Source organism: Notamacropus eugenii, chromosome 6 (assembly GCF_028372415.1).
Source record: "Notamacropus eugenii isolate mMacEug1 chromosome 6, mMacEug1.pri_v2, whole genome shotgun sequence".
Lineage (NCBI taxonomy): Eukaryota > Metazoa > Chordata > Mammalia > Diprotodontia > Macropodidae > Notamacropus > Notamacropus eugenii.
Window position 1 is genome coordinate 299738204 of NC_092877.1, and position 27654 is coordinate 299765857.

The 27654-nt window shown below is 34.6% G+C and overlaps 1 protein-coding gene across 10 annotated transcripts in view; it reads right to left on the minus strand.

Moving 5' to 3' along the window:
- The window catches only part of RAPH1 (Ras association (RalGDS/AF-6) and pleckstrin homology domains 1), a 119699-nt gene that overhangs the window by 10743 nt on the left and 81302 nt on the right, over positions 1-27654 (minus strand). For all 10 annotated transcript variants that reach the window (XM_072617339.1, XM_072617342.1, XM_072617341.1 and 7 more), the window contains 7 exons: positions 24270-24347; positions 21915-22074; positions 15494-15615; positions 11960-12025; positions 10541-10684; positions 7977-8087; positions 2474-2572 (listed from right to left, as the gene is read on the minus strand). In XM_072617339.1, the coding sequence (XP_072473440.1) occupies positions 2474-2572; positions 7977-8087; positions 10541-10684; positions 11960-12025; positions 15494-15615; positions 21915-22074; positions 24270-24347 (780 nt within the window). The remainder of the gene's footprint in view (positions 1-2473; positions 2573-7976; positions 8088-10540; positions 10685-11959; positions 12026-15493; positions 15616-21914; positions 22075-24269; positions 24348-27654) is intronic.

Below are 27654 nucleotides of genomic sequence, written 5' to 3' on the forward strand. Positions count from 1 at the left end.
GGGCTAAGTGCTAGGAAATACAAATATAAGTAAAAATAAAGAAAATCCATACAAGGGATAGGGGAGAAAGTACCTGCACAGGGACATGGTGAACAAAGTCCAGAGAAGAATGAAAACTGGCTGGGACACTACTTAAGATGGAGGTTCTGGGCTGGACTAACCAGAGGAATGAGCCTCTGGTGTGAGAAGCACAAGAGGCCCAAGTGAACTTGCACAGGGAGTAAGCGGGTACTCTGGTAGGTGGGGAAATGCTGGAGAAACAAAGGGAGGGCCTGATGTGGAAACACAGGGAACTTACAAACAATTTCTATTTTAAAAGAAATGTATAGATATACAGAAAGGCCAAATAACAGAGGAAGAATATCTGAGCCTGGCACAATCCTGTGAAAATCGTGTGTACAGCGTGAAAGCTCAGAGGGTGAAGCTGAGGCTGGAGAGGGAAGCTTTTAAACTACTCTGAGACTCTAAGTTTCAGAAAGGTGCCAGCCTCCAATGGTAAATGAAATCTTTCTCACCTGAGGGTTCACTATACCAGTGAAACCACAGGTCCATCCCTCTCCCTACCGAAAGGAAAAGGAGAATTAGAGAAGCCCTTTACTGGGATAAATGGGATTATGACAGCTGACTACAGAAAGAGATAGAGCCGCTCAGGACAATGAGTTAACAAGGAGTTGATGTTCAAGATAAGTAAATGGATAAGTCAGCCTCTAGTTGCCCTAGCCTGAATTCATTTAGTCCAGATGAATAGTGAAAGAAGCAGTTGAGACACTTGGTGATATCTAAAAGAACAGGGAAAATGGGAAACGTGCCACAAAACTGGAGAAAGGCAAACATTTGGTTTTTCTAGAGTCAATGTAGGAATTTGTTTATACATATTTATAACAGGATGAGTTTTTTTTGTTTTTTTCTTTCTCAATGAGGGGAAGTTGGAAAGAGAGTGGATCTTTGTATGGAAAAAAATTTATATAAAAAAATGATAGAGAATAAAGTCTGCCAACTATAGATCAGTAAGTCTGATTGTGATTCCTGGGAAATTCTATATCTGATCATCTAGCTGAGGGTCATCCAGAAAAGGAAGTGGTGATTTGGTGATTACAAAATGTCTGTGTAGCTTCATAAAGAACGAGTCACAGCAGACTAAGTCCATTTCCTTTTGACAAGATTACTAAATCAGTAGATGAAAGGAATGTTATGAATATAGTTTAACTAGATTTAAATACAAAGCTTCCCTACAAGCTAAACAGTATCTCACGGCAGTCTTGTGAAATGGACAGATGTGGACTAACAACATACAGACAAACAGATCCAGAACTTGCTGAAGTCCAAGAGTAGCTGTCCATGGTGCAATGCTTTGTGCTACTTACAATTTTTATCAAGACTTTAATAAAGGTATGCTCATCAGATTCATAGCTAGAAGGGATAACTAATAGTTTCTTTTCCACACTGCAACTTTCCCCATTGTGGTTTCCATATATTTTGAGTCAGCATAAGAAATTAAATGGGAATTTTTTTGGAAGTTTTGCTGAAGCTGCAGATGACACAGAAAAAGTTTAGAAACTCAGAAAAATACAAAAAAAAAATATGTGTAGTATTACACAATATGAGAATATATTACCTTTTAATACCATAATAATTCAGACTTCTTCTCTGGTATGAAGGGAGAGCCAAAAATTTTTACATGGATTTTCTAGATTGAGGGAGGGGTGCCATGCCCCTAAACCTCATGACATGGAAGACAACTATACAATGTATGTAAGAGTCAAGAACCAAAAAGATCTTGACAGTCTAGCACTGGGTTGAAGTAAGTTGAAATTTAATAAAAATAACTACAAAGTTCTACATTTGGGTTAAAAAAATCAATTTCACAAGTACAAGATGGGGAAGTTGTGGTTACAGAGTTTTTCTGAAAACAAACCAAAAAACCCTTAAAAAACCATGATGATTTTAGTGAACCACAAGCTCAGTCAGAAGTGTAATGTGGTGGTCAAAAAAGCAAATAACCTTCTTTGGCTGCATTAAGAGAGGAAGCATAAACACGGTTAATGTGGAATTATGTTCTGCATGTCTTCACATGTAAAATTAATGTCGTATTGCTCGTCTTACTTTCTCCTGCCTCCATGCATGCCATTCTTTAGACCAGCAACATCCATCTCTCTCTACTGAAATCTGTTTTCAAAGCTTAGCTCAGCTGTGCCATCTCCTCCATGAAGCCTTTTCTGATTACCACCACCCTGCCCACCCCCACCTGTAATATGAAAATTTTCCCTTTGCCTTTATCACCATCTTTGTCCTATTATTTAGTTCTGTACACTTCCTTTCCTTTTAAATCATAAATTGCTAAGGACAGAAACTTTATTTTTCATTTTTGTATCCCTAGCATCTAGTGAGATACCCACTGTCTAATAATGGGGACTTGATAAATATTTGCTGAATTGCTTTAAGAACCCATCAGACATCTTAAAGGAAATCTTGCCTTTGCAATCCGGATGCCATTTACCCACTGGTGCAGAGTTCTAACATCGTCACAACACAGATACTTGATATACTGAGACTTCTTTTGGATCTGTGGGTGCTGGAGTAAAAAAAGAATATTGAAAGGGAAATTTCAAATATAACTTCAAGATAAGAAAAGCAAAAACTGAAACAAAAATTAAGGTCACCTTGACAACAGTTAAAACAATTAGATTAATCCCCCAATTATTTCCTTAAAATCTTGTATTTTATCTTAGAACAGGATGCATGAATTAGAGTAAGCCTGATAAATGAATTGGATATATCCTAGGACATTTCCAGAAAATGTTTTGCATATATCCATTTTGGGGAATAACAACACACAGTAAAGAACAAAACCAATTTAAGTTCAACCTATGAAAATTAGGAAACTTAAAAAACTTAAAAAAAAAGATACCAATTCCTTTTATAATGAAGACTACCTTTAGGTTTCTAAGTGAGATTTTAAGGACAAGGCAGCCTATGTTGCAATTAAAATAGCATAATGGCTGTAACTTGTTTATAAAGCATTTTATATCACTAAGACTAAAACCAGTTCAGGTCTGCCCATCCTCTGCAACTTTTTTCCCTGTCCTCATAAGTTTGCTACACGTGCTGGAAGCTTCTGCAAGCATCCCAGTGCATCACTGGCACCCCTTGCCATGTAACCTGCCCCTATTTTCTTCTCACTATATAATTCCCTTGATGGGTTAGGGTTCTTGTTTTTCTCAGTTCCTCACTGGTTATTTATTGTGGCTTGTTCACACCCACCCTGCCTTATCTATTGCCCTTTGTGTGATATTACTTTTTAATTCTTTGGAGACTGGTATGTTCAGTTTCACTGCCGTATAACACCACCGGCCAACTTGGTATTAAAAAACAAAACTGTTTACTTTCATGGAAAGATGGGTCCCTTCAGGCACTCCAGTCCACTGAACTCCTGTGTCCAACTCTGGTCCCAACTCCCTGTCCTTGTTACAATATACATGCTTTTAATAAAAGATATTTGATTAAGTTTTCTAAAATTCCACTCACTGCTTTAAGTTGGTCCTTTTATAATTACTTAGCTGCTTTAACTTGATAATTTTGTAATGCTAAGACACTCTTATGGTTTTCATGATCACATGAACAAAAATCTTGAAAGCTGTTTGTTTCCCTTGTAAGAAAACAGGCATCCCTAGATATACTTAACATACCTCACAATTCTGGAGTGCTTTAAGGTTTACAAAATGTTTTCCTTTTAACAATCAATCTTGCATAGTAGGTTGGTTGCACATTAGGTTCTCATTTACATAAAAAGAGAAAAATTTGCAAATTCACTAATTGTATTCCATTAAATTTCTAGCCTCAAGGCTAATTATTTAAAAACAAACTTCTAGCATGATCAAAGTTGAAAGTATGTGTCTTAAGTAGACAGTATGGTAAGGTGGAAAAAAAGAATACTCATTGGCCTTGGAGTGGGGAGATTGCTGGACTCCAATCTTTCCTCCAGTACCTACTCATAGTCATATACAGAAACTTATGATTAGAAGGGACCCTCCATGTTCACCCACTCTAAACCATACCTGAACAAGAATCCCACATAAAACATGCCTAACAAATGGCCATCCATTCACTGCTTGAAGGCCTTCAGAAAGGGGAGCCCCCTACTTCATACAGGTGCCCATTCCACTTTGAGTTAGTTCTAGTTGACAGAAAATTTTCTTTACACCAATCCTAAATCTGCAAGTTTTAACTCTTGCCTTGATCCTTGCCCTCTAGGGACAAAAACAAAAAAGGTATATTCTCTCTTCCAAGAAAGGGAAGAAGTAGTAGTACTACTAGTAGTAGCAGCAGCAACAATAATTCACTTTTTTTTTTGCTTTGTGTAAGTAGTGCATCTTCGTTTTATAGGTGAAGAAACAAACTCAAAACAGTAGGGTGAACTATACCCATAGCAGTCTCCTGAACTTTTTTTAGTAATTGTCAAAAAAGTAATGTTAGTCTGTTACAAGTTGTTCTGAGTGAAACTGTGGTTTACTGGTTATAGTTCTGCAAGACACATCCTTAGCAGTGTTTATGGTTTAGGGTAAATCACATTGTTCTTAGCTTCTCCTAAACTTTTTTCAAATAAGGATAAAAATAGTTAAATGGACATGAAGAAGAGCCTTGAAGGGAAAAGTCACAAAAAGGCAGCCAGAAGGAAGTACAAGTCACTGCTTCATAACCAGGATGTTTACTAACCACCTCTTTTAAATTACCTTACCTTTATGAGTCTGTTTCTTCCCCTATCAAATGGAGACACACTTCTAGGACAAGGCAAACAAAACAAAACAAAACAAACTATTACCACCACCACCATCATCACAGAACCTACCACTGAGCCAAATAGGTGGTGCAATGAATAGAATCCTATGCCTCCACTGAGATTTGAGAGTTCAATAACTGCCTGAGATACAAATAAGCTATACAGATAATAATGGCACCTAGCTCATACAATTGCTGTGATGATTAAATGAGACAACACACGTAAAATGTTTTGCAAACCTTAAAGGACTATATGAATGCCAGATTATTGTTATTTCCTTGACATAAAAATTTAAAACCTGAGAAGCAAGATTTTTTCTACTAAAGGCTAAAATTTACATTGTTACTTAAACAATGAACCTGGGCCACAGAAAGGTAGATACAACAATCCATGAAATTGGTGGTTGTTTCTTTCCCAGCATGACCAGGGCTGTCCTTAGCAGTGTTTCACTGCTTACGGCACAGGGTAAATCATACTGTTTGATCCTAGCTCCTCCTAAACTTTTTCCAAACAAGGATTAAAAAGTAGGCTAAAATTAAGATGAAGAAGGAAAAAGCCACAAAAGGGTAGCCAGCAGAGAGTATGAAATGTGTGGAAGGGTGTTCGGTCAGTTTCAAATCCCCTGAGTTAATAATGGTTGAAAAAGTATTGTGTAAATCTTTCCACTAAAAAACAAACTATGCACATCCTCACATCATTTTAAATATAATACTGATTTTGAAGGATCACTTGGTAAAAGGCAACAACACACTACTGAAGAATCAGGAAGAAAATATAATAAAATTTTTTATTAGCTTTTTCTGAAATCAGATCTAAGTCACTGTTTTCTTTTCTTTGTCTCTGCCTAAATTATAATGGAACAATTCCATGGACAAATCACAATCTTTCCAGTACGTGTGATGCTGTAAAATCCCAACTCTAAATTAGAAAATCAAAGACAATTACATAGACATCAATCATCTTAATCACCCCCCGCAATACTTTGGAAGCACATGTAATTGAAAGTAGTTTCTCATCACATTCATGATTTTTAAAAATAGCTTATATATAAACCTATCATATTATTAGATCTGTGGTTTCAATATATATTACATTTTTTTTACTAGCAATACTTTTAAGTTTTATGCTCATACTCTTCTCAAAAACATTAACCATTCTTGCTTTCCTACGTATCATGTCTAATAAAAATTATTATTTTTCTCATTTCTTTGAGAAACTGATATTCTATGTTGGCTGAAGTCAATATTTTCTCAGGAATTATTGTGATTTTTTTCATTTAAAAGCAAATAAAAAAAAGTAAAATAACCTTTACTTTTAACCCTTAACCATTACTCTCCATTTATCTCAGTGCGTACATATTATCATGAAGACCAAACACAATCAGTGCCTACAGTATACAACAATTAGCAAACTCAGAAATTAGAATCATTTTCTGCAAGTCTACTGCCAATTACAGCTGACAATGTGATTCAAATAATTCAAATAATGCCAACTTGAGTCAATAAGTTTTTGCTGAACCGAATTTCCATGAAAGTAAAAACGAGATTTTAAAAGGCTATGAAAAAGACCATCTAAGTAGGTCCTAATCATTTCTGTTGTTACCAAAGAAAGACTTTATCAACAAGATTCTAGCTTACAATTTGCCCAAAAATGAAAACACAGGTCAGCAGTGATAGTGATAGTGGTAGTGGTAGTGATAGTGGCAGTGAGAGTGGTAGTGGTAGCGGTAGTGGCAGTACTAGCGGGTGTGGGTTGACAAGTGAAGAAGCAGTGAATTTACTTCTAAACATTCTCTATGTGTGGTTTGAAATCACTCAACAAATCTGCTATTTCTCAGTATTCCTCACCATACTATCCTCTTCTCTAGAGCTCAAGCCCCATCTCCCCTGCCTTTTAAATCTTCTCCTATTTCCCCAAAGCAGGGAAGCAAAAGACATTTATTTGGGGGACGATGGGGGAAAGGATAAATTAAGTACAAGAAGGGCAGATGGTTTCTTGGATTTTTAGCATTAGTCTGTGGTCCCAAAAGCTTAAGAACCATCATCTTGGGCACTCTGGTGATTTACTACAACATCCATACACTCTGCTAGTAAGCACACACATGGCTGAGAAGTAAACCATACTTTCCCTTTTTGATAATCTGGTAGTAGTGAACAAGGCAGAAGAGGGGGAAAAACACCTAAAACATCTCATATATCATATGAGAAGGGAGAAACTATGGTATGTTTTTTTAAAAAAAGGGCAGGTTGTATTGATGATTTATAGGTAAGAAATCTGAAATTTAAGGTTGCCAAAGACCTTTAAATATGCTTTCTCATTTTATTTTTATAACAACCATGTGATGGTAGATACTGTTGTTATCCCCTTTTTACAGATGAAGGCTTAGAAAGGATAAATGACTTGCCCAGGGGATTAGAGCTTTTAATCATCTGAAGCAGAATTTGAACTTGCCTGATTCCAAAGTCAGAACTCTAGATACTACATCACCTCTAAATATCCTAATATATGGCACATCTTTGCTTCCCTTGTGAATATAATTGGTTTAATTTTATCTTGATAAATAAAAATGACAGCCATATAATATGTATGGTTTTTTTTTTCCTCTCTCCAATGTGAAGAAATAATTGGACTGGAAAACCTCATGGAGGTGACGGGAGAAAGTAAAAAACATTAAAAACAATTCAGAGACAGGGTACAATAAAGGGACTGGAAATCAATGAAATGATTTACTTTAATGTTCTTTCAGTAGTGGGTGGAAGTGGAGTGAAGTTTAAACTCAGACTATGGTGCCCTCTGATGGTTCTGTTTAGTAAAGAACAACAGCTAAATGGAAAAAAAGATTCTCAGGAGCTGAAAAGAATTTTCATCCCACTTAATGGACTAATTTTAATTTTTTGAAGACAAATGTGTATTTCAAAATAACAAGAAATACAATCAAATTGTCTGAAATACATTGGAATATAATGCTGAAATGTCGGTATCCATTTCTATGGCTAAAACCTTAATTCTGGTATACTATACACAATTCTTATTCGTGCTACCTTTCCTACTTTTCTCTTTCTTCTTTTGAACTCTAAGTACAATGATATGTCAGGTAGAGACAGTTTGGGTTCTTACATTACTAAAATAATATTATAGATAATCCTATCTACTATGCAAGTTCAATTAGAAATTCTTATCAAATTATAAAACAAGTTACCTTCAGGGCTAAGCAATAGTCTGTAGGTGCTTTGTATTTGTTCCGATAATCTTGTCCATAGTAAACATTGATATGATCCAGCTGAAGAAAGCATACGAGATCCCGAGAAACCTAATACACAAACAAAAGAGTCAGCAACAATTTATTAAGTATTCTCTAATCTCCTAAAACTCTGCTTCAGTGTTCTTCTCTGCATACCCCCCACGATAGGCTCATTTACTCTTATTATTTTCAAAGCCTACATCTCCAGCCCTTTCTCTTACCTGTTGCCCTGCTTCATATTTTCAACTGCCTACAGTACTTTTTTATTCTACTATATTAATCACACTGATGTTAAAATTTTCCTCTGGAAGATGGCTTCCTTTTCCAGTTATCCTCAGTCCTAACAGCAATCTCATCAACTGCCCAATCTATAAAGGCCCTGGTGTTTTGATTCTCCCCTCCTTTATGACCCCTACCTGCTATCTATTAACAAGCATGTCGTCACAGCATTTCAAAACTGAAGGGTCCTCAGTAAACATGTAGCCTGATATGTACAAAAAATAATCCTCTTTTTACAACATCCTGAAAAATAATTATTCAAGCTCTTTAGGAAGTGTGTATACTATCTTTATAAATTCTACCCACTGCCTCTAGTTCTACCTTCTAGGACCAAGCAAAACAAGCTGTTAACTCCTCTTTCATGTGAGTGCATTTCCAATGTTTAACTATAGCTAGCAATCCTTCTGAAATCTTTTTCAGGCTAGACATACCCAGTTCCTTTCCATGACAGCATGAAATCATCTTTCACCCTTTTTATTTCACTCTTTTGGCCACTCTCTACTTTGTCAATGTTGTTCCTAAAATGCATGCATCTAGAACTGAACACAACATTCTCAATGTAATCTGACCTGCCTGATCTACAGATAGGAGAAGAATTTCATGACTAAGAGATAGGAGTTTACAAGAGACAAAGTGAAAAATTTAAATTACATAAAATGAAAAAGGTTTTGCATAAACAAAAATCAATGCAGCTAAAATGAGAAGAAAAACAGGAAAATGGAGAAAAAAATCTTTCCAGCAAGTTTCTCTGACAAAGGTCTCATTTCTAAAATATACAGGGAACTTGCCAATAATACAAGAATAAGTCATTCCCCAACTGATATAGGTCAAAAGTTATGAAGAAGCAATTTTTGGAGGAAGAAATCTAAGTTACCAATAGTCTTAAGAAAATTATACTCTAAATCACTAATAAGTTGGGAAATGCAAATTAGAACAACTTTGAGATACTACCTCACACTCATCAGATTGACAGAGATGACAAAAGAAGATGACAAATGCTAAAATATTACCTATGGGTAAGCTATATTTCTGAAATGTGCATTCTCTCTTCACCACAACTATTTAGTAAACTGGTGAGTAAGTGTAATCTAGGTTTATGTGTACTGTAACAAATTCTATTATTAACACATTTTTATTAATATGTTGCTATCTATGGTAGCAATTTCTTAACTATTAAACAAAAAGGTCATATTTAAGATCTAAATGTCATTACTATGACTAATTGGTGTTACTCTGCCATATGCTTTCTAATTATCTGACGTTTGTATAAAATATTTAGGAATTGACCCTACCAAAGCAAACTTAAAACCTGTTTAGATCAATTACAAAATGTTTCTTAAGAGAAAAAAAAAATTATGGCTGGAGGAATATTCTGTGCTCTTAGTTGGGTCGTGCCAATATAATAAAAAAATGACAAAAGCAACTAAGTTAAATTTTTTCCATGTATGAAACTTAAAAACACTAATAAAAAAAAGCAAATTAAAATAGCTCTAAGATTTTACTTTAATATATCAGATTGGAAAAGAGGATAGATAAAAATAGTTAATTTTGAAAGAGGTGTAGGAAGATAGACATACTAATACTACTTGGTGGAGCTAGAAACTGGTCTAACTGTTCTAAAAAAAATTTAGAATTGCATAAAAAAAGTTACTAAACTGATCATACATAGTGATTTCACAACAGGATACATAAGTCACAGATAGAAAATAAAAAGTTCCATATTTAACAAAGTATGTATAGCAACATTATTTATAGTGGAAAAAACTAGAAAGAAAATGATTACTCATCAACAGAAGAATGGATGAATAAATTGCCACGTTATGAACATGACAAAAAATAACTGTTTTATCAGAAACAACACACCTAAAGCATTTAAAGAAACATGGGAGCACTTTTATGAGCTGATGCAGAGTAAAGAAAGCAGAAATGAGCAAACAAAATACGACTATTTTAAATAAAAATAACATTAAAAGGCAGTTAAACACAGAGGAATTTCAGCAACAGCCTTGGTTCTTAAGCACCAATTTCTCTTCTATATACCTAGATGTGGAGGGCTATGGGTATGGCATACTGTATACTCTTGGTCAGAACTGATGGCTGCTTTGTCAGCTGTAAGTTTTGCTTTGTGACAAAGTATTTTGGGAAATGTCTGCGAGGTTAAAAAGTAAGACACAACAAAACCAACCAAAGAACAAAAGCAGTACCAATGAAAAAGTTAAACATCTTTACTATAAAGAACACACCTTTGCTTTTCCTTTAGGAACATAGTAGATACCAGAAGCTCGCAGAAGAAAATAGCGTTTTTTCCAGGACTTCTTGCCATCATCTTTTAGCCACAGTACTCCTTCAAGTTCTGGAACTGTCACAGAACTCCCACAAAAACACTCCTGAAACAGAACAATGCAGAAATTAAAACAAAGTTATTCTTAACATCAAATAAAAGAGCATTTTCATAAACAACGTAGAACAGCAAAAGGATTGTATGTGAAAATACAAGATTGCTTTTTAAAATCATATCATAATAAAAAAATGAACTGAAACCTCCCTGGTGAATTTATATATATTAGTTGTACTTTCTGGTTAACAGAATAAAATTTGGTAAAAAAATAAAACAAAAAACAAATGAAGGTTTCCCAGAGACTAAAAATATGAAAGATGTATCAAAGATGATAGAAATCATGTTGAAGGGGTATGAAAAAGGGCTCACTTACACAAATGTTGGTAGGACTAGAACTGGTTCAACATCAACCATGAAGTAAATTGTTCATATCCTTTGACTGAGAAAGCCATAAAATCGAAGGGAATCAAAGGTAGAACGGAAAAGTTTCACATGTACCAAAATATTCATCACATTACTATTTGGGGGGGGAGGGGGAGAAATTGGAGACACAATTGGTGTCCCTTTCTTATGGAATGGCTGAACACTGGCTGAACAAATTCCTTTAAAAGAGCATAAAGGAATATTACTGGACCATAATAAATGATGAAAAAGGTAGAGAAACATTAAGAATATTTTACATCAAGTGATACTGAATGTAACAAGCGGAACAAGAGAACAATATTACACCCTGGCTACAATAATATAAGTGAAAACAATTCTAAAAGAAAGTCAAATTCTAAGAAATCAAAATCATCAATATCTTTGTCCCAGAAAGCAGATGACACACATCGCCTTCCCTCTTTCTGGTAGAAAAGTTGGTACTATTGGTACAAGTGCAGAATGCTGTATATATAGTCAGAAGTGGTTGCTACCTGGGTTGATTTTGCTTAAATCCTTTGGCTACAATGTAGGATTCAGTAAGTACGGGAGAGGGGTAGGAGAAGGTGTGCTGAATATCTAAAAATGAGTGTGACATCAGTACAAAAGCTATCAGCAAAACTTACTCTTAAAAAGCAAAGGAAGTTCACAAAATTGAAAAATTCTTTGCCTTTTAACTATCAGGTTAAATACAAAGAATCCTTACAACACAAAATTTGAACAATTAAAATACAATTTCTGCTAATAACCCTAGATACTAGTCTGGCAAAAGGTCTTTTAAATACTCAGAAAAAAAAAGATTCAAGTTGCAAAGCATATTTTATTTATTATATTTACAACAATAGCCTTCCTTTCAAGTTATACTTTTGAAAATAACATTCTGAAAGTGCATTGACAATTCTACCTCCAGCAGCACTTCTTTATTTCTGTCTGCCATCTCAGATGTTTCCTTTTTCCCCAGAAGATAGTTCTGAAAGAGAAAATGAAGACATTAAATTTAAAGACCTAGAATAAAATAAAAGATAGGTTTATTATGGAAAACCTGAAAGTCTATATATTCCTTTGTCACATACATGATATTGCCTCTTTTAAAAAAATTTTTTGCCTTGTTACTGAAAACTACTCCCACCAGATGTCTACCACTAGTCTGTTTCGTCTTCACCTATCCCTCTGTATTACCCCCTGTATCTCTCAGATCTTTCCCCCTTTGTGACTATATGGTAAACATTACAGATAAATAACAACTATATTCTGGCACATCATATTGTAATCAAACTTAAAGGGCACAAAAGAATCAGACAAACTTATTTAAAGCAGTTACTTAGTGCGTAGAAGGCCAAGCGATCCAGATTCCCTCAAAGTCAGTTTTTTACCTCTCTCTTTCTTTTTCTTTTAAAAAAAGAATGTTATTTTATTTTTTTACATGTAAAAACAATTTTAGACATTAGTTTTTTAAAATCATTTTTGAGTTCCAAATTCCCTCCTTCCTCCCTGAGAAGGCAAGCATTTTGATAAAGATTAAACATGCAGTCATGCAAAATATATTTCCATGTTAGCCATGCTGCTAAAGAAAATGCAGACCAAAAGAAAAAAAATGAATGCTTTGATTTGCATTCAGACACCATCAATTCCTTCTTTGGAGGTAGACAGTATTTTTCATTATAAGTCCTTTGGAATTGTCCTGTATCACTGTATTGCTGAGACTAGCTAAGTCACTTAGAGCTGACCATCTTTACAAGGTTGCTGTTAGTTACCATGTACAATGTTCTCCTGGCTTGATTTACTTCACTTTGGAACAGTTCATGAAAGTCCTCCAGTTTTTTCTGAAAGAATCCTGCTTGTCATTTCTTGTAGAACAACAGTATTCTATCACAATTGTATACCACAACTTGTTCAGCTATTTCCCCAACTGATGAACATGCCTTCAATTTCCAATTCTTTGCCACCACAACAAGAGTTGCTATAATTATTTTTGTACATATAGGACCTTTTCCTTTTAACTCTTTGGGATACTAGTAGTGATATTGCTGGGTAGAAAGGTATGTACAGCTTGATAACCCTTTAATCATAGTTCCAAATTGCTCTCCAGATCAGTTCACAACACCAACAGTGCATTAGTGTCTCAATTTTTCCACGCCCCTTCCAACATTTGTCATTTTCCTTTTCTGTCACATTAGCCAATTAGGTATGAGGTGATACCTCAGAATTGTTTTAATGTGCATTTCTCTAATCAATAGTGATTTAGAGCATTTTTTCATATGATAATAGATGGTTTTGATTTATTTCTTCTGAAAACTGCCTGTTCATATCCTTTGATCATTTATGAACTGGAAAATGTATTTTTATAAATTTGACTCAGTTTTCTAAATAAATAAGGCCTTTATCAGAGAAATCTGCTGTGAAAAATTTTCCCCAGTTTTCAGTTTTCCTTCTGATCTAGGCTGCATTAGTTTTGTTTGTGCAAACCCTTTTTAATTTCATGTAATTAAAATTATCCATTTTATATCCTGCAATATTCTCTTTGCTATCTATCTTTTATTCCCTTATCCACAGATCTGACAGGTAAAATATTTCATGCTCTCTTAATCTGCTTATGATATTACCTTTTATATCTAAATCATATACCCACTTTGATCTTATCTTGGTATGTAGTGTGAGATGTTGGTCTATATATAATTTCTGCCAAACTGTTTCTAGTTTTCCCAGCAATTTTTGTCAAAAATTAAATTATTTTTCCCATTTACTACTGTTTTGTGTACCTAACGTAGTCCACTGATCACTCTTTCTTAGCCAGTACCAAATTATTTTGATGTTTACCATCCGTAAATATGTTTTGAAATCTGTACTGCTAGGCTAAACTCTATTTTAAAGAATTAAATCCAAGTCATCTCAGCTAGTTATAATTCCACAATGTTTGACTCAACTAGAAGTTTTAAGAGTTTCTAAAATTTAGGGTGAAAAGTACATTTTGCTAATCGTTTATAAAGCCTAATTTTGATTAATTAATTAATATTCTCACACATTATCGTTTTTCTTGGCTATAGGTTCACCAATTTTACACTGGTGGACTATAAAGTCTGACAGGTCTTACCAAACAGAAAGGACTGTGAATACAGACCTGGTAACGAACTGTGTTTTGGATGCTAGAAGATCAGCCTATGTAAGACTGAAAAAGCTTATCACCAACAGGCTGATACCTAGGTGACAAATTTTTTCTGGCTTGAGAGTCATACAAAAACTGGGGGGGTGGGCCAGATTTGGCTCACTGGTCATAGTTTGCTGACATCTGTACTAAGGTATGGAAAGGCCATGATCTATAACAGATCTTTTCAAGCATTTAAAGAAGTATAAAAGTCTAACAGTATGCAATCACAACAAAAGGTTTTTACTTTCCCAAAATAAGCACTCTTCACAATTATTCAACAAAAGTATCAATTGTGGTTAATAATATTTTGTATATTAAGACAAATACTATTTGCCTTTAATACTGTGCTATTTGTCATTAGTATTAACTGGAATAATAGAAAATGGAAATTAACAGGAATTTTACTTATTCAGTTGATTTTTTAAAAGTATAATATCAGTAAATTTTCCTGATAATTGGGAAACATTAACTCCTATTATACGCTTAGTATTAAGATCTGAGAGGGAATCAGGAGGTGACCTAGTTCAACCTTTCCTTCGCCTTAAGAGATGAAGAAGTTGAGGCCCAGTGAGGTTAGCTGACTAATCCTAGATCATACCACTAGGCCGTAACACAGCTAGCATCTGAACCAGGTCCTTTGACTTCAATCCCATTATGATTTCTACTATAACACAGCTACTTCCCCCCATGGAAAAAAATACTAGCATTTGCAACTACAAAGCACTAAAATCAAGTTAATACACCAAAATGGATAATGTAAACATAGGAGTTAGATGAGGAAAGGTGCTTTAGGGTTATTTAGTTCAAACAGATCATTTTACAGATAAGTAAACTAAAGCTCAAACAAACTACAACCAAAGTGACACACTTCTTCAACAAAAAGAACAGAAAATGAACATAGTACATATATAAGGTGAAGAACTCCAAAAGCCACAATGCCCAAGGAGAATTTAATACTTCCCTGCAAAATTAGGTGCATACTGGGTCATCCAACAAGCATTCAACAGACGGATAGGCTAATTTATAAGCCATTTCTTGGGGAAGAACTAAGGAAAGAGGCCAGAGGCTACTGAAAAGTAGTAGCTACTTCTGTCACCCTTGGATGTGGATAAACACTGATCACTTTTGAAGGGAGTGTTTTGATCCTTAGGGTTACCACACAGATCAGAAAAAAAATCATGCTACAGTGCTCTACAGTTGTCATCAAGTTGTCCATTTTTCAAAACGGTTACCTGATTAGGTCAGAACAGTAAATAAACTACATTTCAATCTTACACGATTTTTTAGGCTTACCTGGGGATTTTTGAAAAGTGCATATTTTTCTATACGTTCCACGAAGATAAGCTTGTTTTGACTATCTCTTGTCCAGTTTAGAAGATTTTCAACTAAGTTTTCATGATCTTCAAAGATTCTCTCTGCCCAAATGACAAAGTTTTATTAGTACATCATTGCTGTAACGATCTCAGAATTAGATTATTTTACATTACAGTCTATGACTCATTGAAGACTGCTGGGTAGGGAGTGATGTGATCTGAGCATCCTAATTCTAGATTCATTACAAAGCTAATGTATTTAGCAGCTTTACATGGCTTAAACACTCTTTAAACAAGGGGGATGGAGGAAAACTTAAAGTAAACACTATGGGAATTGAGTGAGCCACACTGACTCCATCTTATGACTCAATCCTGGATCTAGCTCAGGTCCCTTTCTATTCAGTTATGGGATTAGTTCAATTTCTGTCTTGTGACAAACTTTATTCAATTATGAGAATTATGATAAAACTTTAATGCATTGTTTGAACTTCAACCTGCATGGCTGGGAAGCTAAACCACCTTTACCTGTTGCTTAGAGGCTCATAACAGGTTATGGTGACCAAAGACTCAGTCAGATCTGAAGACTGATGCAAACAGTTTTCTCATAATCATACATCTCAAGCAACTCATGTCTTACTTGAAAACTGGCCCCATTCTAGTTAAACAGTTATTGTTTCTATTTTCTTTTGATTGAAGATAGGTGTAGGATTTCTGATTTCAAGGTTTTAAACCTGTTTGCTCCCCCCTCCCAACCTGGAAAGTCCCTAATCTTTCCTCCAATTAGAAATCAGATTAATATTTTATTATGGTTAATCGTTTTCTTTTAATTAATTGGTTTTGTTTGTTTTTAATACATAATTTGGTTCACTCTGTATTCAGGGTCTTTGGTAGGACTGGGGAGTTTAATGAACTGTTTATTATACCTGTCTTGATTTATATAGGTCAGACTGTTTCCTCAGTTGTTATTAATTACCGCAATGATGGACTAAACGAGTACTTGGGTTCTTTTCAACTCTGAGATTCAAGACACGGAGAAATCATTCAACAAATATTTAACAAAAATTTAATTCAACAAATATAGTATATATGCTTTATGCAAGTCACTGTGGTAGATACTGGAGGGAAATCAGGCTGAAAATACTATAAGAGGTCTTTATGCATCACGCTAAGGAGCTTGAGTTTTATTTGGAAAATAGTGGGACAAGTTTTTGTTTTTGTAGGAATGTGATGTGTTCAAGATGTTCATGATGAAGACGAATTAGTTGTCTCCGTGTACTCGGTAGGGCAGTGCAGCACAGTGGAAAGAATGCTGGATTTGGACTCAGGTAATCTAGTTTGAATATTTTCAAACTTCAGTTTCCTTATCTCTGGACTAAACTAGCTTCCAGAGCAATTTTTTTTTTTTTTTTTTTAGCTCTAAGCTCATAAGATTTGGCAAGGGATAAGAATGAAGGAAAGCGAAAAAACCAAAACTAGTAACTTATGTGATTGGTGCCCATTAAAGAAACAGGGAAATCAGAAGAAGTCAATATTGAGGAGGACTAATATCTGACTTATATGGAATGAGACATAAGAATAGTCAACAATTTATTAAATGAATTTGGATTACTATATAAGACAAAGGTAGCCTAATTTTAGATGAAGCACTCATGGTAACCTTGGATTCACTATAACCTTACTATGGGAGTGTACAATTAAAGATGGATTTTACGTCTATCTTCAAAACACTATTTCTTAAACAAAAACAAAATATGTTCCTAACTTTAAGTTACAGAAACAATAGATGCTACATATTGAGACATAATAAGGCTATCAAACACTATGGACAAATAAAAAGCTATGAATAATGAAAAGACATTTTATCCTAAGTCTCAGACACTCCTGTCAGTTGGGTACTCCCTCCCTTAAAACACACGCACACAAAACATGATTTTCATTAAAATTTTATGAAATTTTGTGGTGGCAGTGACAGCATAAATAATATGAAACCACTGTAGTATGCCGTGGTTGAAGGAGCTATTGCATCTTAATGCAACAAATCATTACACATTGTTAATAGGCAGCTAGTTCCTACAGTGTGGAGATAATCTCCCAAGATAAGTTATTTTAGCTTGAAAAAAGGAAATTTTATTAAATAAATAGTATAATAAAGCAGCTGAAGGATAGACAGGTATGATGGAAGAAGAAAGGTCAGGTAAAAAATTTACTTGAAAAACCTTTCCAAATTAAAAGCTTGTTTTTGTATGGGGTAAGAACATTTAATTTGTGACCCCTTCTAAGATAGGAACCCATATTTTCATTTCCAATTACACCTATGATTCTGGATCAACCAAGCAATATTAGTATTAATATTACCACGAGGACATCAAAATATATTTCAGAGGCACTAGTATTACTATTTTAAATAACAACTTATTTCATATGATTTTGGATTTAAGTAGGACACCAATTCAAAAGCATTACCTCATCACCTTTGCCTCTTAGACTCACTAGTTTCATTCCAACTGCATCTCAAGCAGCATAAGGCTGCTCCTGATCTTCCAGTTGGAGCCTACTCCTCCTTCCTCCAATTACTTTGCATTTTCTTTTATATACTTACACAATTACATGTTACCTTACCTGATAGAATATCAACTCTTTGAAGACAGAAACTTGCATTTTTGTCTTTGTATCTATCCCTAGTGCCCAGCCTTGTATCTGATACATGAAAAGTGCTTTAGAAATATCCAACTAATTGATCTACACTCAGAAAATTAGTAAATGATGGCACTGACTTTTAACAACACTCAATATTCACTACCCCCTATACATCTGTACGAATGAAGAAAGAGGCTAATCAGATTCCCTCACCTAAGCTAATCTCTAAAGGACACAAAGTAAAAACCAATAGTTACTAGCAACTTTAACAGCTCCAATTAAATAAAAAAGTAAAGAAACAATGGAGGGTAAAAATCTCTGGAGGATAAAACTTAAGATTAGTTTCCTGGAAAGTATTTACTTTGGAATATTTATTGATTCAGGCATTCTAACAATCATAGCCAACATCTGCACAGTACTTTAAAGGATCGCAGAACACTTTAAATTATCACATTTGAACCCCCCAGAACAATTTTGTGAAGTTGCTACACCTTATGTCCATTTTATAGAAGAGGCAAAAGAGGCTGTGAGAGGCTGTATAGAGGTTCACACAGTTCAAGCAGCTATTCCTGACCCTCAAGTCCAGAGCTCAGTCCACTCTGCCCTCTTACAGAAGCTAAAGTTGTTTTTTATAAGAGATTTTATTCTTCAGTGCCATATTAAGAACTTCCTCCATTAAAATCAGCATCACTAGATGACAGATTAAGACCTAGAAAGGATGTTGGAAGACATCAAGTCCCATCCCCTTTACAGATGTGGAAACCAAGACCAGAAGGGAGGCAGTAACTTGCCCATAGTCATACAGGAATAACAATGATTTTTATATAGTGTTTTATAGTTGGCAAAGCTGTTACGTTAATGCGTTTCATTTATTTTATTCTTACAACCAACATGTAAGGCAGGTGCCAGTATCGTCTGAGGTAGGATTCAAACCTGGGTCTTGGCGATTTCAAGTGAATGGCAGAGCTAGGATTTGTACCCAGGTACTCTTTTCAGTATAACACATACTGGAGGACACTTCACCCATTCTCCCTAGTTCACGTGGCCATGATGAATATGAAGAGTAGGCATTTTCCTTCTTAGTCTACTGCTACTTTGTGGAATGTCTATAGTCCTGCTCAGGTTTTCAAGAGCTATGTTAATGGAACGTAAGGAAGAAAGGCTTGTCATATGAGCCTGGAGAACTGGGTATAGAAGATCCACTCATTTATATGTTAAAGGTCTTATCACAAGAGGATTGGTGATCACTAGGTAATAAATGTTTTCGCGAAATTGATGAAACGTCGAAATGGGAGTAATCTGTATCCATGGGAGAACACATCAAATTACTGGTGAAATCTTAAGTCTTTCAGAATGTTAAGTGTTAAGAGAATGAGAGTTGCCCTACTGTGCCATACTCATCTATATTCTTATTGACACATAGAGATATATTCTATGAAGAGAGTTTTCTACTCTGATACCAAATTCACAGACTAGAAACGTGCTCAAATCATTCTGTTTTCTGTCAGGCAAACCATTATGGATCTGTTATAGATGAATTTATCTAAATCTTTAAAAAAATCTATTTACCTGTATCATCTTTTGGTAGTAAAAGTACAGTAGTATTCTAGAGTAAAATGTTCTATAAAATTACATATCATGACAACTGGATATCACTAACCTCCAATGACACTAATACAACAGTCCTTTATACAACTATTCATATTTTTTGTTTTCAGGCCTCCTATGTTGTACAGAAGTGAAGGGGCTTTTTGGAGTGTCAGTCTGATGCTTATCAGCATGGAAGTTTTAAATGGCTTTTTGACTCCCCTGCTTCCAGGATGTCACCATATTGGTACTGAACTTACAAGGATATTCAATCAGCTTCAGCCTCACTGTGGCTAAGAACTTCTAAATTTAAGAGACCCACCAGCCTCAGCCTTGCAATAGAACCAAATTCAGCTACATATTTCTATGGTCTCTGTTTAAATGCATCTGTAGCTAAGAGCTTATTACCTCCAGAGACAGTCCATCTCACTTTTTGGCAGATCTAATTGTTAGAAGATTTTCCTTATATTAAGCCTGAAACTGCTTTTGTCTTAAATATCCACCTTCCAAAGGGATGCTCCCTTTTACAAATATACTGGTTATCTGGTGAGCAAATATTTTCATCCGAATATTTTATGATTTTATTTGTACATAATGAATTATTTTGAATATTATTAACATATTCCTAAAACTATTAATTTTTCTATATGTGATCTAAAACACACTAATAATAACTTGTAAATGTCTCATTAAAATTAAAATGGTTTTCAAAGGATTTATGGTAGACAACTGAGGTTATTAACTTGCTTACATTAAATTTCATTTATGCCAGTGGAAGAAAAAGGAAATCTGTTATTAAATTTCTTTTTCAAATTTTCACATGACTTATAGACCCAAATCAAGTCATTTAAAATGATTCAATACAACACAGTATTTAGGTTTAAAAGCAAGTTTAAAATAATTAACTAATGAACTTAAAATTGCTTTGATACAGAAATAATACTGGCATAGGAATCAGGAAATCTGGGTTCCAGTTTCTGTTCCATTACCTCCCAATTGTCACTTTACTAGTACACAAGAATCTGGTACTCATTTTTCTCTCTTTGGTCAAACTAATACCTGCCTTCTCACAGGGTTGTTTTGAGGACAGATAAAATAATGTACATGAAAGCTCTCTGGAAAATGAAAAAACAAGGAACAAATAAAAAGTGGTACTATTACTATTGTTGACCAAATCCCCATTCTACATTTGGGAAAACCAAAACTAGAAAATGAAAAATCAGAGTGATGTAAGTATACTATATAATTTAAAAATCCACGTTATATTTGATTGAAAAAGTTATTTGTGTCCCTTCCTCGAATCACATAAAACAAGAGGAATATGGGGATGTCATTTCTACACACATGTACATGTACAGGAGTACCTTGTTATGTTACTGCTACAGGAAATATTCTTAGGATGATCACTTGATATTAGATGAACTTTATGAACTTAAATACATAAGGTTCAAATAGTCATTTGTGAGTCAAAGTTACCAGGATAAATTTCAAATGTATTGATCGATTTTTGAATTTAGATTATTTGTCTGAGGAAAATTAACTTTAATATTTTTAGAGAGACAGGGGAAAAATTTAAGAACATGATAGTTAGATACAACAACAGAAAGAAATCAGTTAAGATAACAAAAAATGAAGTAAAATTAAATGTATGCCATAATGGCTTTCAGATATCTTTAGAAATCTAAAATTACAATTACTACAAAACTCTTTTTGATATAGGCCCTTCTTATACTCTTAGTGATGAATTTAACAATAAAAGGCTCCTAAATGAAGCTTATAGATCATAGGAAATTTAGTCAGTAAAAACTGTCTAAAACCATTAAGAGGTTTTCCATTTATCTCTGAAAAATCAAAAAATAAACCATATAAGCATAACTGTAGGATAAAATGATTGACTGTACAAAATTCTAAGAAAACAGTATTTTTCATGCATTGTTCTGTCCACAATAAAGCAAAGACATGAGTAAAATGGTATAGATTATAATCATGTATTATGTTATAATCTAAGTAACACTGAGACAAATCAGATGCTATAAACATAGAGGAAAAATCCAAATTATGAAAAAGCTGCAACTAAATTTATAACAATAAAAAGGATTTTTAAAGTACGCCTTTATAAAGAGTAAGACAACTGATCTTACACAGATATAAAAGACTGGTACAACAAAATTACTAACCCATTTGTAATTCGGAGATGGTTTCTACTAGAGACCAGTCTAAGCTATAGCCACAGTGTGACTTGTCCATCAGGTTATCCAATACTTGTCTCACTGTCTGCCTCTCGTCTACCATCATGGTTTTAGAGCTGTCATCAGACATGTGGACTCTAATTACAAGCTGTAATAGATAAGAAAAAAGTTAAAAAACAAAAAACATGATGAGTGTCATTTTTTTCAAGTTATTCTTTACTAGTAACAATATATACATACATATACACACACATACACTCTCACTTGAGTTTTATAGTAATCTGAAGATGTTTTGTTATTCCTGTTTTGTAGATGAGGAAACTGAGGTTCAAAGAACCTTAGCCAAAATTAAAACTGTGGGGCAAGGGTTGGAAGCCTTGTGTCCAGCATTCTTTCTACTATACCAGATGTTTCTTAAAAAGAAAAAAACCCTTAAAATATCACCACCAACAAAAACCTTTATCATCCTTTTATTTTATTGGTTATCTGCCTCCTAACATTTGGCTGGGATCAACTAAATTGAAGGAATGAGGCTTTTGTTATTTCGTGGAGGGGAAAAGAGTGAAAAAAGCATGGCAGGCTTTTTCTATACAAAGAAAAAAGTATACAGAGTTCAAAACAAGGTAGGATCAAAAACTTGTAGTACTTTGTATTCTTGAATTAGTCTAAGGCTTTTTTTTTTTAAAGGATATGTTTTGGTTGAAAATTAAGACAGTGATCTTCATGCATTCTACGTTCAAACCAAACTGAACTACCAGGCATCTCCTTGCCATTTTATTCCCTCCTCTGTCTATATATTTATACAAGATGTCCTTGTGTGCTTCCTCAGCTTTGCCCCTTGGAATCCTTATCTTCAAGGTTCAGCTTGGGGCCACCTCCTTGGACAAGTCTTCCCTGAGTTACCCCATTGTGATACTCTTTCCCTATATGTGTGCTTGTCTATACTTATCTTTGTAGTACAGGCTTTACCTCCCCATGACAATGTCAGTTCCTTAAGGACTCCATCTCTAGTATCAAGCACATTACTGTACATACTGGAGGCACTTTGTAAAGTTTGCTCAATTTGTTGCAATAACTAGAAGGTTGTATTAACCAGAAAGATGTATTAAAAGTTTAGCTAAGAAATATAACATGTGCCTCAATGTCACCAAGTGAACTGACACAAGCACATGCTTCTATTATCTTTGCTTAGTGATCTCGAGCAATCAAAAGAACGAGAGGCACTGGTAACGCATGAAACAACACTTGTTGGTCACTACCATCTGCACGGCATATATACCTAATCAGCTGCATAAATGTAGCAAGGCTTTTAAGAGTTCCAAACTGGCTAATGCAATAAATGGTTGAGAAGTCCTCCCCAAGATAATTACTTCAAAAGGTCTGTGACTGCATCAGTCGAGGCATAACTAATGCTTTAGTTAATATTAAATGTTGCTGTTGCTCAGAATATTTATTACTTTCTCTTCTGAGAAACCTCCTGACCTTAGCTAGGCTCACTAGGCCTTTTAGTTTGGTAGACAAACCCTGTCATGGCTTTTAGTCCCCTCAATTGAATACATTTCTACTTCTATGCCATTCTGACATACACTTCACAAACATACAATTAAAATGGTTTCCTTCTGAAATTTTCATTGGGCTCTATTTTCTTTATAGTTCAAGAGAAGGGGGAACCCCCCCCCCCAATAAAAAGTCTGGTCTGAAATAAGCAGTAAATATTTAAAATTTATATTAGAACTGGCATTGTGGAAAATTATCTAAAACAATATGGAGAAACTAAATAAGGACTAAACCCATATTTTAAAAAGCATACAGTGTGTATAATGTTATATAAATGAGCTTCTTGTTCTCTAGCAACTACTACATTTGTATCCATATTTTTTTCTGGGTGAAATATATCAAGTAACAACTTCTGAGAGTTTCCTATAAAGTAGAGATTACTGTCTTCTACTTTAAAAGAACGGTGGAAGCAATTTAAAAATAAATTTAAATATGGAAACAAATATTTATTAGTCTCTTAGAAATAGCTTTAATCTGCTTGTTGTTCCAGTGCCTAACACAGTGTCTGACATACCAGGTGCTTAATATATGCTCACTGAGTTGAGCTGTCCACGATCCTACAGGCGTACTATCTAATTGTTCTCTACAAGGACTGCACCGAAGCATGCAAGGCTGAAATTATGGATCATGTCGCTGTTCTGCAAGATCAGGTTGGTCTCAAACATATTTATTTTAGAACTACTTTAGACTTATTTTCTTTAATAAGCCACCCTCACAATCCATTACGTTACAGTAGACATTTTATCAATTAATAAAACCCCAAGCCATCCCAAAGCCCCAGACCACCTTCTTCACTTGGGCTTCTTTAATCTTCTCTAGGGCCACTCGGATCTTTTCTGCCTTCATTTTGGCTGCCTGTTCTTCCTGTGAACACATGACGATTGAGATAAACAAATGACCAGAGGATTAGCAGGTATTTTGAAATTTAAACTTAATAAAATGCTTAGGGTTAGTTTGGGGAATAAATTTTCAAGAGTATGCAATTTCCCCATGCTTAAATGTACAGGATATATATTTTGAAAGAAAAAACGAAAATATGGATCGTTATTTATGGAAGATGGCTTTTTATAAAATCTATCATACCCAACAGACTAGATTTGGTCACCAAAAGGAATTAGTTTTGTAGTATGGTGGCTAAGTTTATATATTCTAAGGTTACTAAATTTGATTCTATCCAAATATGAAGATCATGTAGTTTAATTATGGGAGAATATATGGTCCCAAGATATTATAAGCTAAAGCATAGTTTTGATTTTGTTTGCTGACAAATCTTTGCCTTTAATGAAACTTCTCTGAATTTAAACTCCTTGCAAAGGAGAGCAGCTGAACTTACTTAATTTTTTTTTGGTTATACTGCAACAACATTCTCAAGAAATTATATTTACAGGAAAAAGTAAAGTCTCTTTTTTATGAGTATGAAAACTAAATACAGGCATATTTTCAGAATACAAATGAGTCTGTTACATAAAAACAGGACCTAGGTTTTCCCCTGCTTTTAATGTTCTTAACCTTCTAAGACAGTCAGTTGTACTTTATGTTAGTAAATTCCAGTTGATCTGCATTCATCCATTGTTAGATTAAAAAAAAGTTAACTGTAAAACAATTTCTAAAATACTCAATTCAGTGTTTTGGGAACTTCTTAGACATACTTATCCCAAAACATTACATTAAAATGACTAGGAATTAAATATATAGTTTAAACATTTTTCTAGTTTTCCTAAAAGAACATTTTATACACTAACATCCATACTTACTTGCAATTTCTGGGAACAGGTCATATGAAACTGTAGCAGTAATCTCCAAATTAAAAAAAAAACACCTCAAGAAGTAAAACCTTTGCTAGTAAAGAATGATTAAAAAATTTTCTAAGGTATCACATAGGTGAGGCATCTAAAGAAAAACTTTAATTTTATTACTTAATCTGATATTTAAGAGGAACAAAGCCCAAACTTTTCAATTCCATTGGCTCCTTTCCATTTACCTCCCTTCTAATGCCCAATCGACCCCTGTCCCAAATATATTCTAGATTACAGTTAGTAAGCATAGCTAAGTCCTTCAGAGCAGTGGTTAAAGAAAGTTTCCATTAAAGTACTTGGTTCCAAAAACAATTCTTATGTTTTCTTCATTAAACATGAAGACAATGAAAGTCTGCTATGTTTAATAGAGCTACCCCATGCTTTTGCACAAGATTTCACTGTAGCTGAAACTAACTCCTTGAGAGCTCCTCTCTTCTTTACCTGCATCATTCCACACTCTAGACTGCCTTCCTTGTTTCATGCTTTGTATTTACTATTCTGTTAGACAGTGTGAGTGAAACAAGTGGACTAGGTAAAGCAGGGGGCTTGTTCATCAGGAATCTGATCCTTGAAAAGAAGCCGGTAAATTAACAAAAGCATAAAGCTGTAACCTGAAATACTATCTGAAAACCCAGATAGGCAAAGAACAGAGTATTTTATTTAGAAGGTGCTGAGGTGTAAGAAGAGGCTGATTTATTTTGTAAAGGTGTGCTCATTTAATGAAAAGACTGACTCATTCATCCAAATATACTTAATCAGTTAATACACAGCTGACTCTTCATTGCATATTTTAATAGAAGATACTTAAAATTCAACTTCAACAGTGGGACAAAATTACATATGAAAATGTTTACATGAAATCTTTAGGTTAGTTATTATTTTTCTGTGCTTCTCAAACAACTTTTAAAAAATGCTTTTCTGCTTCAGAGGGCACATTTTGTCTATAGCTATTAGATTATAAGAATGTTTCCTGCTTTTGGAAATTGAGAAAACTTCACACAGGAAAGGGGAAAAGATCTCATCATGCAAATTTTGTCATATTTCACAAACAGAGTGAGAAGACACATGACACAGCCCAGTACCAACACGCTGCTTAGTAAACACTCACTATGATGAGTTTTGCTCACCACACTTAAAAGTGCTTACAATTTTTTTTTTTTAACAAAGGTCATGACAATCTATGTTCAGTTATTTCTAAGGCATGGCAAAGTAGAAAAGGCCTGATTTGAGATCAGAGACCACTGGCTCAAATTCTAACTGCTGTCTGTTAGGTACATGAGACCCTAAGATAAATCAGGTGGCCTTCTTGGGTTTCAAAGACAACTTGCTCCAGAGTTACAAGAAGTGGGTTTGAATCCTGGCTAGCTGACCAATTAGCTCATTTACCACTGGTGTGGCTCTTGGCCATCTCATTCCTCTTTTCTGGGACTTATTTTCCTCATCTGTAAAATGAGAGGCTTGAACTATAGATCCTTTCTAGCTCTAAATCTAGGCTTCCCTAATTTCTCCTGATTTTTTCAGTATCCTTTTATTGACAACGTCTTCCAAAACCCCAAGGAAAAATAGCACCAGAAGCAACAACACTATACCACATATTAGGTTCTGGGATTTTTCAGTACTCTGTCTCAGTTCCTCTCTTATTTCATATTTTTGTCAACCTAAGCTAAATAACAGTTAAACAGAAAAAAATATCCTTACCTACTTTTCTTTACTAAAAGAGAAAAAGCAAACCATTGTCTCCTGAAAAATTCCTTTCACAGCTATCAAAGACCATCAAAAACCAAGCCTCCTCCAATTTGCATTAAGGACAAAAAATGGGTGGAAATCTCTTGATTATAAGAAAGGCAATGCTGTAGATAAAAGGTGCTGTAAAGCTCTATAGCATTTTCTTTTTTTGTATATAAAAATTTTAAAACTGAGGAAAAAAAAAGCAACAATAGTCAAAGGAAATGGAAACGGAAAGTTTGAGATCACTAATTCTGGAGATCATGAACCCAAGAACAAATCAGACCCAAATTAGGGAGGTTCAATGAAAACTAGTTTCTATCACCTTCCCCAAGCAGCCACACGCCTCACTGACTACCTGCCATCTGAAATGAAGCGTCCCAGCCCTTACGGCCACTAAGCAGAATCCAAAGACAGGACATTCACATTGAGAAATGTTTATGAGACTGAGTCACGTGGTAGTAGTCTGAATGCCTTCCCTAGAGCAGAGGAGAACAGGAAGGCCTAAGATGACCATGGCTTGGACTCATGTATTTTTTCAGTCACTCAATCACAAAGGATAAGCTAACATGATAATGACATCCCGGGTCAGAGGGTCACAGATACAGCAGTGGCTGGGTACAGTGCAGAGAATGCTAGACCAGGAATCA